At 28.3% G+C, this 10,033-nt stretch overlaps 1 protein-coding gene across 1 annotated transcript; it reads right to left on the bottom strand.

The window, feature by feature from the left end:
- Window positions 1–8,426: 8,426 nt before the first annotated feature.
- Window positions 8,427–9,532, bottom strand: LOC111315158 (uncharacterized). The gene has a single exon (XM_089749589.1). The coding sequence runs from the start codon at window positions 9,516–9,518 to the stop codon at window positions 8,859–8,861; it is 660 nt and encodes a 219-aa protein (XP_089605715.1). The 5' UTR covers window positions 9,519–9,532; the 3' UTR covers window positions 8,427–8,858.
- Window positions 9,533–10,033: the final 501 nt, after the last annotated feature.

Genomic DNA, 10,033 nt, shown 5'->3' with positions numbered 1-10,033 from the left:
TCACAATTTTGAAATCATCATTAACAAAGAAGTATTAGCTGGAGCAATAAAAAAGAGTAGAATGAAATGTTTATTTATGCTTGATGCGATGGGCATTTTGCCTGTCTAAAATTGACAATTAGCTGGAGAATCTCAAGGAGTACTCCTGCAATTGGGCCAGAGCAAGTATACTGGTTGTAAGCACAGCTTAATTTAAAGTCAATTTGATGGTGAGCTTGTCCATTGGTTGGGCAGGACCGGGTCAAATCCTTTTGAAGATCCTATCCGAGTGTTTTGCTGGATCTGCTGGGCCTAAGAAATGCAATTTTTTTAAAAAAAAAACAACATATTAAAAATTATTAAAATATTAAAATATTAATATTTTTAATTAAAATTAAAAATATTTTTATTAATAATTTAATTTTCGGATAGGATTCAAAAATTTCTATCCAAAACTTAACTCAAATGAACTAAACACGTGATACAAACAAGTAATAATGAACTAAACCCGCAATACAAACAATATTCCAACCTCTGTACAAATATATTAGCTGGTAGCCCAAACTTCATTTGTATTATTATTCCATAATAAAGAAGGAAAACAAATCCTCACACATTGACATTGAACCTGACGTGTTAATATAGGATAAGCCATAGTTTTTAGAATTCATTAGTTTCAGCTTTCATTCATTACCAAGTTTTTTTTTTTGTCTTTTATTTGGGACAGAAGATTCGATTCCAACTCTTAAGATAAATATATAAACCGTTGACTCACGTAGTTTTATTTTTTGTTAGTTCTATAATTATTTAATGAAAATAATAACCCATTTAGTAGTAATTGAAAAATATTAGACCAAGTGGACTATTTCGATGTCATCTTTTGGCCATAGTTTTCTCATCTCTTGTCCATATTTCATAGATATTATTTCAAGAAAGCTTAAAAAATTGTACAACTCTTTTGGCCATAGTTTAGATTCAAGTTCAGCCATTTAACAAATAAATATTAAACAAAAATGGGGAAAGAAAGAAGTAAGTTTGAAATTAGAAGACTTAGAAGTAAGTCGCTCTCTGCCATTTATAAATTCATTTAATAACATTCATAATTTTATATTAAATAGTTTTCTTTGAAGTCTGGAATCAATAAAGAAGTTAAGTGGACTGCAGTTTTCATACAGGTATTTTTCCCTATTTTAGAACTCTTCTCTTGTGTCACAATTATGCAATGGAGTATTAGACTTTTAATTTAAATGATTATCATTCAAATCTTAAACAATTTTAAATATAAAAAAAAATCAATAAATAAAATGAAATTAAAAAACAAAAATGCAACAAAACAACCAAAACATCTTGCAAATGTAGAATCTCACTGCCTCTGTCATTCTCTTTTAAAAAATCTTTTTTAAGTAGTAAATCTTGAAATTATATCTTAGTTTAAAATGAATTAAAAGTGATACAAATAGCCTAGACGTGAGATCCATCATTCATTAAAATTGTATATATTATGCGACATCTAGGGGTAGGAACAATTAGAGGGTTTGATTTGTATGTCCTAACAACATGCTATGACTCTGGGCAAAAAAAAAAAAAAAAAAAAAAAAAAAACCGACATGCAATGCATGACTTAGAGGAAATGAGGCTATTACTGGTATTTGCCAGTTGGGCTTGCTTTTATATGCGAAGTCAGCTGATGACTCCCACCGTCCAAGGTGTAAGTGACAGACAAACAGACATGTAAGGGTTACCAAACAGATAATGAAAAGGAATCTTCGAAACATGACTACTATCCAAACCAACACACTTGCCTAAAAACAAATATATCATCAAAAAAGGAGGGATTACTAGTGAAGCTAGCTGTTGCTAACTTTTTCTTTTTCTTATGAATTCATTTTTTTAGTTCTAAAATCCTATAATTAGCAGTATATTTTACACTTGAATAGTAACAATATATTTGATATGGTAACATTGATAAAAGTAACCATTATTTACATTCTATAAGTTTAATATTTTTTATTGGAAAACTATAAAATTAAAAAGAAAACTTATAATTTTTTTTGTTGACATGTCAACCAATGACCCCTTCTGGGGATTTTTTTTTAATTTTATAGTAATAAGAATTATATTTATATTTATAATTTATATATTATAATTGATTCAAGTGGCATTTTGTAGGTAGATGGTATACACTTGGCTAAACTTTTTTGTCTCAAAGTATATTTGGCATTTGACATTTTGTTTGGTGAATTATTATTGATTATATTGGATTTAGTTTATAATTTTCTGTAATATTATTTGACATTTATATGAGTGAAATTTGTTAGTCCTTAGTTGTCATAAGCCAAATGGGCCTTTATTTACAGAAGAGTAAATTTTATATTAATATAGTAATTGGGGTTGGAATGTTGGATGGGTTTTTTTTTTTTTTTTGGTTTTATATTGGTATTTTTAGTTTTTATATTTGCTATTTTCTTAAAGTTTGATAATGATCGTTGAATTAAAAATTTAATTTAATTGGATGATTTTTTTTTTTGTTTTAGTTGTTAGGGACCCATTGGGTCTTCATTTTTATAGTTGCAATTTTTATATTGATTTTATGGTAAATTAGTGTTGGATGAGTATTAAGATTTATATTAGCTTGACGCTGTGGACGTGATCCTTTCTAGATTCACCTCTATTTGAGTCGGGAATACATCCTCGTGCAGAATTTTGAGATCAAAACAAAATGACAGACACCATCCCTCAGAAAAAAAGAAAAAAAAGGGACGGAAAAATGTCGAATAATTCCGCACTGTTTGTAACAAATCTTTAAAAGAAAAAATTATTTTTTATTTAGTAGGAAAATAATAAGAAAAGAGAAGGAAAATCAAGATATTTGTACATTTCTCTTTACTGGAAATCTAATCCTTTCAAATATACATTCAATTTAAGTTAATAATTTTGTTTTATAATTTTACCTCTATGAAAGTACAATTACAAATTTTATCATTTGCATTAGCAAAATATTTTATAAAATATTTTAATTTTATTATTCTTATGTTAAATTTATCAACAAATTTGAAAGTGCCACAATAAAATTTAATAAAATCGAAATGCGAAGATAAGATTAAATATTAAATCATAATATTGTGAAAAAATTTTACTTTAGTGCCTGTTAAATTATAATAAGCATTGATTTTGAAATTTTAACTAATTTGTAATTGAATTTTGGTACGAACTTCATTTGAAAGCACTATAATTTTATTTTCATTACATTTCAAAACATCTACATCAATAGAAGAAGAATATGATTATGAAATTGAAATGTGTCATAATATGTTAGCTTTCTTTTCTTTTCATTTACAATTATTAAAGATCAAAATTTCAGATTGATTATAAAAAAATATGTAATTTTAATCTCCCCTTTTCTTCTTCAAAGAAAAATTACTTGTCTCTCCGAATTCTCAACAATCAAGTCAAATGATTCCGCAGAAAAAGTTGACTTGATATAGAACAAAATAATAATAATAATAATAATAATAATAAAGCCCTGCAAGTGGCATTCTCCATATTCTCCATTTACGTACAATAAATTCCCATCAATCAAAACATGATCCGTTTTTATTTTATTTTATTTTATTTTGGTGTTGGAGTTTTTTTTTTTTTTTTTTAAATATTTAATATTTTGCTTACATTTACATAAAAAATGGAGTGGATTTTCCTTTTTCTTTTCCTTTTCCTTCTATTGAATCTTGATCTCTTTAAGGGGATTTTTTTTAAACCTTTTCAACAATCATTTTTGAGATCCATTTTGATAAAAGAAAATTACAACGTATATATATTGAAAGAAGATACTACAAAAATTTTGTAGTAGCAATGGATTTTTAATTTTTCAATTTTTAACTCTTGAGTCTTGACAAAATTCAATTATTATTTAGCTCATAAAATGAAAAAAAGGAAAATCCTGAACATATTGTAACATGCATGTTTTCCACTTTTTTTTTTTTTTTCAAAAAATTACTCATCTTTTATCAAAATTTTATCTCCAATAAACTTCCATCTTGTTGTCTATATAATTTGTCTATAATAAAAAATATATTTTATTTATTTTTTAGAAAATTCATATTTCAAATATGAGTAGGTGAATAATATCCATGTCCACATGACTAATATTCAAACTTCTCACATAATTTTCAATTACATATATTACAAGGTAAAATATTTCATTCAAATGTCACTACAAGAAATCTGACATATAATTATACTAAAAAAAGAATCTATAAAACCTTAAAATTTGTCAATATAGCACCATAAGTCCTATACCAACGATCAAAATATATATTTTGATGAATTTTTAACCGTTAGTATATTTTTTATCGGTATAAACCCATTCTGACGGTTTTTAAAGTGTCTGAATAGCTTATAAAGATATACCTAAGTTTAAGATCGTCAGTAAATATATATCTATTGGTATAGCATCTGTTATATATTTTATCATTATACCTTTTACCGACGGTTAACACCCATTAGTATAAACTTGTATGTTTTAATTTTTTTTTTGTTTATACCGACAGTTAATTCTCGTTAGAATAGACTCGTATGTTTTAATTTTTTTTAACTTATACCGACGATATCTTCGTTAGTATATCTTTTACTAACGGTCAATGCCTATCAATATAACCTTATGTGTTTTAACTTTTATTGACGGTCTATGATGATTGTCATTATAGCTTAAAATATTTTAATAGTAAAATACGTCGGTATAAATTTTAAGGCGTCGGTAAAAACTTTTTTTTAATTATATTTTTAATTATTAATATTAATTTATTTATAATCATAATATGATATGGTTTTATATAAAGTAAAAATGCACAAAAAGTAAAAATATTTAATAACATTTAAAATAAAACAACAACCAAATTGTTTTATAATCCACAAATTTAAAATAATCAAGAACTAACATCATTGTACCAAATCCAAAAAAAAAAAAAAATTAATATCTATGATTGAATATCTACAAACATGGTGCTTGAAGTTTGCATCAAAGAATCCTTCTAGTGCTATTATTAATGGTTGAACCTCAAATCCTCTATAAATATTTTGAATAATGTTTTGAAGATTGTTCATATAAGATATATATTGATCTACCACAACTCTTGTTTCAATGCTGAGCCACACAATTTATTTCTTGATTAGCCATATTGTTGTTTAAGAAATTCTTGTAAAAGCGAAGCAGGTATTAAAATTTTAGAAAGAAGAATTTTTTTCTGTAATGTTTTTGCTCGAGAGGCCTAAGGATAAGCTACTTACCAGATTAAAAAGAAAAGCTCTTCTCTAGCTACATGTTTCATAGTCACATTTATCAAGAGGCCACCAATCCACAATAGAATAGATGAAGTTTTCATCATTTTCCCTATTGAAGTTATTTTATTAACAAAAATAGTCACTAATAACATTTTTAGGCCCTGTTCTAATTTTTGAGGTGACAAAGACTAAGTCTAGATTCATCCAATACAACCAAAAATAAAATAAAAAAAAGCATATTCGATGACATAAAATTAAAATATAGAAAATAAAAAATACCTTTGAAAAATGACGAAAGTCTTGATACTTCAACTTTGATTCAGTTTTAAAATAAGATGGATGCTGATGGGTTTAAGTTTGTAGAGTCAGTGAGTAGTGAAGAGTTGATGGGAGGTGGAGATTAGGCTATAAGTACCGACGGGTGTAAAGAGTTGGTGGGAGGTGAAGATTAAGTATGTAGAGTCGGTGGGAGGTGGAGGTAAAGAAAATGATTTAAATTCATAAGCTCACCATTTTTTTTTGGATTATTCAAGGCGTTTTTAGCCAAAAATACCTTGAATAATCCTTTACAAAAAATTCAATAAGGTTATTCAAGGCATTTTTGGCTAAAAACCTCTTCAATAATCCTATCAATAAATTTTTATGAAGGATTATTGAAGGCTTTTTTGACCAAAATTACCTTCAATAATCCCTTCAATAAATTTTTATGAGGGATTATTGAAGGTGTTTTTGGCAAAAAATTACTTCAATAATCCCTTTCAAAAATTTTTAAAGGATTATTGAAAGCATTTTTTTGTTAAAAATGCCTTAAATAATCCTTTCCAAATTTATTCAGAAGATTATTGAAGGTGTTTTTGACAAAAAACGCCTTTAATAATCCCCTCTATAAATTTTTATGAGGGATTATTAAAGGTATTTTTGGTCAAAAATGTCTTTAATAATTTTTTTAAAATTTTTTTAGGAGATTATTGAAGGCATTTTGGACTAAAAACATATTCAATAATCCCCTCAATAAATTTTTATGAAGGATTATTGAAGGCATTTTTGACAAAAAATGCCTTCAATAATTCCCTTATTTAATTTTTATAAAAGATTATTGAAGGTAATTTTTGCCAAAAAACGCCTTCAATAATCTCCTCCATAAATTTTTATGAAGGATTATTAAAGATATTTTTGGCCAAAAACGCCTTTAATAATCTCTTCGAAAATTTTTCATGAGATTATTGAATATATTTTGACTAAAAACGCCTTCAATAATCCCCTCAATAAATTTTTATGAATGATTATTGAAGGTGTTTTTAGCAAAAAAAGCTTTCAATAATTCTCTTATTAAATTTTTATGAGAGATTATTGAAGGTAATTTTTGGCCAAAAATGCTTTTAATAATCTCCTCAATAAATTTTTATGAAGGATTATTGAAGGTATTTTTGGTAAAAAATGCCTTCAATAATCTCTTTCAATTTTTTAGGGGATTATTGAAGGCGTTTTTGACTAAAAATGCCTTCAACAATCCATACAAAAAATTTTAGAGGGGATTATTGAAAGCATTTTTGTCCAAAAATACCTTCAATAATCCCATTCAATTTTTTGTAAGCAAATAATTTTTTTGTTTTGAGTCTATACTGACGGTTATTAACATAACCGTCAGTATATAATATATTTATACTAACGGATAGTCACATACCATCAAAAAAAATTATTTATACTGACGGTTAAAAAAGTATTGGTATAAGTATAATACATTCTGATAGTATTAAAAATTCGTCAGTAAAAGTCTCTTTTACTGACGAAATTTAACCATCAATAAATAGTCCATACAAAAAAAATTTTGTATGGATTATTGAAGATGGTTTTAGCTGAAAACGTCTTCAATAATCTCTCTCTAAAATTTTTTAAATGGATTATTGAAGACGTTTTTGGTAAAAAACGCCTTCAATAATCCCATTCAATTTTTTGTAAGCTAATAATTTTTTTGTTTTGAGCCTATTCTAATGGTTAGGTTAATAATTGTCAGTATATAACATATTTATAATGACGGATAGTTATATATTATCATAAAAAATTTATTTATACCGACGATTAAATAATATGTTAGTATAAATATGATATATTTTGATGGTATTAAAAATTTATTTATAAAAATATCTTTTACTGATAAAATTTAATATTGTGTGAGCCCCCCATCGATAAAGATTTCCAGACTCTATTAATCATGTGGATCCCGCAGTATGACATTATATGATTCCCAAAAGTAATACGTTTATAAGATTTTCTTAAAAGAAAAAACATACTTGTGAAGTTTTTGAGGTATGGAAATGGTCGAAGACTCAAAGTCCTAGTTTGAATAGATTATTTTCCTTTTTTTTTTTTTTTTGACAAAGCCATCAAAACCAATTCAACGACAGTGAAAAATATTCCTTTAATACGATTCGTACAGTTAATTTACTCATAAAATTTAATCTCAAGCAAATGAGCTTTGAAATTCAATTATAAATAAATGCATCTGTAAAATTATTATCGGAACAAAATTACTGAAATGAATGTGTGAAAATATTAAGAGGGATTTGTGAATTATAGAAATAGTCAAAGGCTCAAAAGTCACATAATTGTTGGTTAATCACTGCGAGTCCTTTACCTTACATACTCTTTCCAATTACCATTTGGGACATTTGCTGTCCAGGGAAAGTAGGTAAAGCTAGCCAAACCAAAGGCAACTTAAACTCTATTTGGCATCCATGCTAACAGAAATAGAAGGTGCCCTTTGCAATTAAAATAATTTCCAAATAGAATATTAAACAAAGCCAACTATGCTTTTCTCGTTTAACTTTGAGATTATACTTGACAAATCCTCCAACACAAGTACATGCATTAATGCTTTGTTTGACGATTTTGGAGGTAATAAATTTTCCTTTCCCTTATAGTCAATAATATAATATTTTTCTATATTTTCTCTTTTTTTTTTTTTTTTTGGTAAGGTACTTATTCTACCCAATTGCAAGAAATTGAGAAGCCCATGCTAATTCATGCAAAAAAAAAAAATGGATTATTTACCAAAAGAAAAGGTGAGTCTTTTCAATCCAATCACAGTCAAAGCCAAAGATGAAAGAAACAAAAGAATTAAAAAAAAAAAACGTGAACCATTGGTTTTTGAAGAGAATGGATTTATTTTTATTAGGGGTCAACCCATGCATGAGCAACAGGTTGAAAAACACATACAATACATAAACGATTCATTTTATAATAAAGCAGAAATAAATAAGTAATGGACACCACTGAATAATACAACTGTCAAATACATGAATAATACTTGTCTACATTATTCTTTATCTTTTCTTCGAACGCGGGGACTAGGCTCCCTTTCTGCTCAATCTCTCTCGCTCTGTTTATTTCTTCAAACCAATTTTTGTCCCTTAATTTGGATCACATTTTTCTCTTCTCCTGCAATAACCCATTGAGCTTTTCATTAAACTGATAAAATTCAAAAAAGGAAATGTGACATAATGCAGCTTGAATGCAAAAAATATTTATGAATAATGGTGTTACGTACTAAAAATAAAAAACTAAAGAAGTAAATATTACCTTGGTACTGTTAAAACCGTAGCTTAGTAGTGGTGAGGAGGAGGGGGTGATGAGTAGACATAATGGGGTGGTGGTGGTGGGGGAGACTTGTATTTGTATGGCTCCTCCTCCTTAGGAGGAGGAGGGGACTTGTATTTGTAAATTGGAGGAGGGGGTGGGGGAGACTTGTATTTGTATGGCTCCTCCTTAGGAGGAGGAAGAGGCTTGTATTTGTATGGCTCCTCCTTAGGAGGAGGAGGAGACTTGTATTTGTAAACTGGAGGAGGGGGCGGGGGAGACTTGTATTTGTATGGCTCCTCCTTAGGGGGAGGAGGAGACTTGAATTTGTATGGCTCCTCCTTAGGAGGAGGAGGGGACTTGTATTTGTAAACTGGAGAAGGTGGTGGGGGAGACTTGTATTTGTATGGCTCCTCCTTAGGAGGAGGAGGAGACATGTATTTGTATGGCTCCTCCTTTGGAGGAGGAGGAGGAGACTTGTATTTGTATGGCTCCTCCTTAGGAGGAGAAGGAGACTTGTACTTGTAAGGTGGTGGAGGATAATGCACCGGTGGAGGTGGTGACTTGTAGTAGTACTTAGGAGGTGGAGGAGGAGACGAGTAAGGGTAGTCGGCAGTGGTTTGAGAAGGCAAGCTGAGAAACACTGCGAGCACTAGAAGAGTAAGAAAGAGAGAGGCCGACCCCATTTTCCCAACTTTACTACAAAGTTGGTTTTGGTTATGCTCTTATGCAACCTCTTCACACCCTTTATATAGATTTTGTTTTTACCTTCTAATCATCATAAAATGGACTTAAAATTTTTTTAACCTTTGTCAAACGCCACAATAAAATAATTAATAAATAAAATATTGCAAATGGTTTCCGTTTGAACTGGTTTTCATGAATGAAAGAGGAAAAGGCTGGAGAGGTTCCAATCGTTGAACTTGGCAGCTTCGGATTGAGCTTGGTAGCTAAGCAGATAATAAATAATTAAAGAAATAGTACTGTCGTCACTACTACTATAATTTTTTAACTTAAATGTAATGGTAATGCCATTATTCATGTGGACACCCATATGTATTTGGGGTCAATCGAGTCAACTTTTATTATTGTTATTATTTTCGTTAGTATTGCATTACTATAGTATGATATATTATATTATATTATATTATTATATTGTATTATATTATTATTATTATTATTATTATTATTATTATTATTA

This window comes from Durio zibethinus, chromosome 20 (assembly GCF_047325235.1).
Source record: "Durio zibethinus cultivar Kanyao isolate XHJ-2024 chromosome 20, ASM4732523v1, whole genome shotgun sequence".
NCBI lineage: Eukaryota > Viridiplantae > Streptophyta > Magnoliopsida > Malvales > Malvaceae > Durio > Durio zibethinus.
The sequence above is the reverse complement of the archived record's forward strand: the minus strand, read 5'-3'. Positions and strand labels throughout refer to the sequence as shown.

Coding starts and splice junctions, on each gene's coding strand:
- LOC111315158 (XM_089749589.1), bottom strand. CDS start 9,518: ATGGGGTCGGCCTCTCTCTTTCTTACTCTTCTAGTGCTCGCAGTGTTT.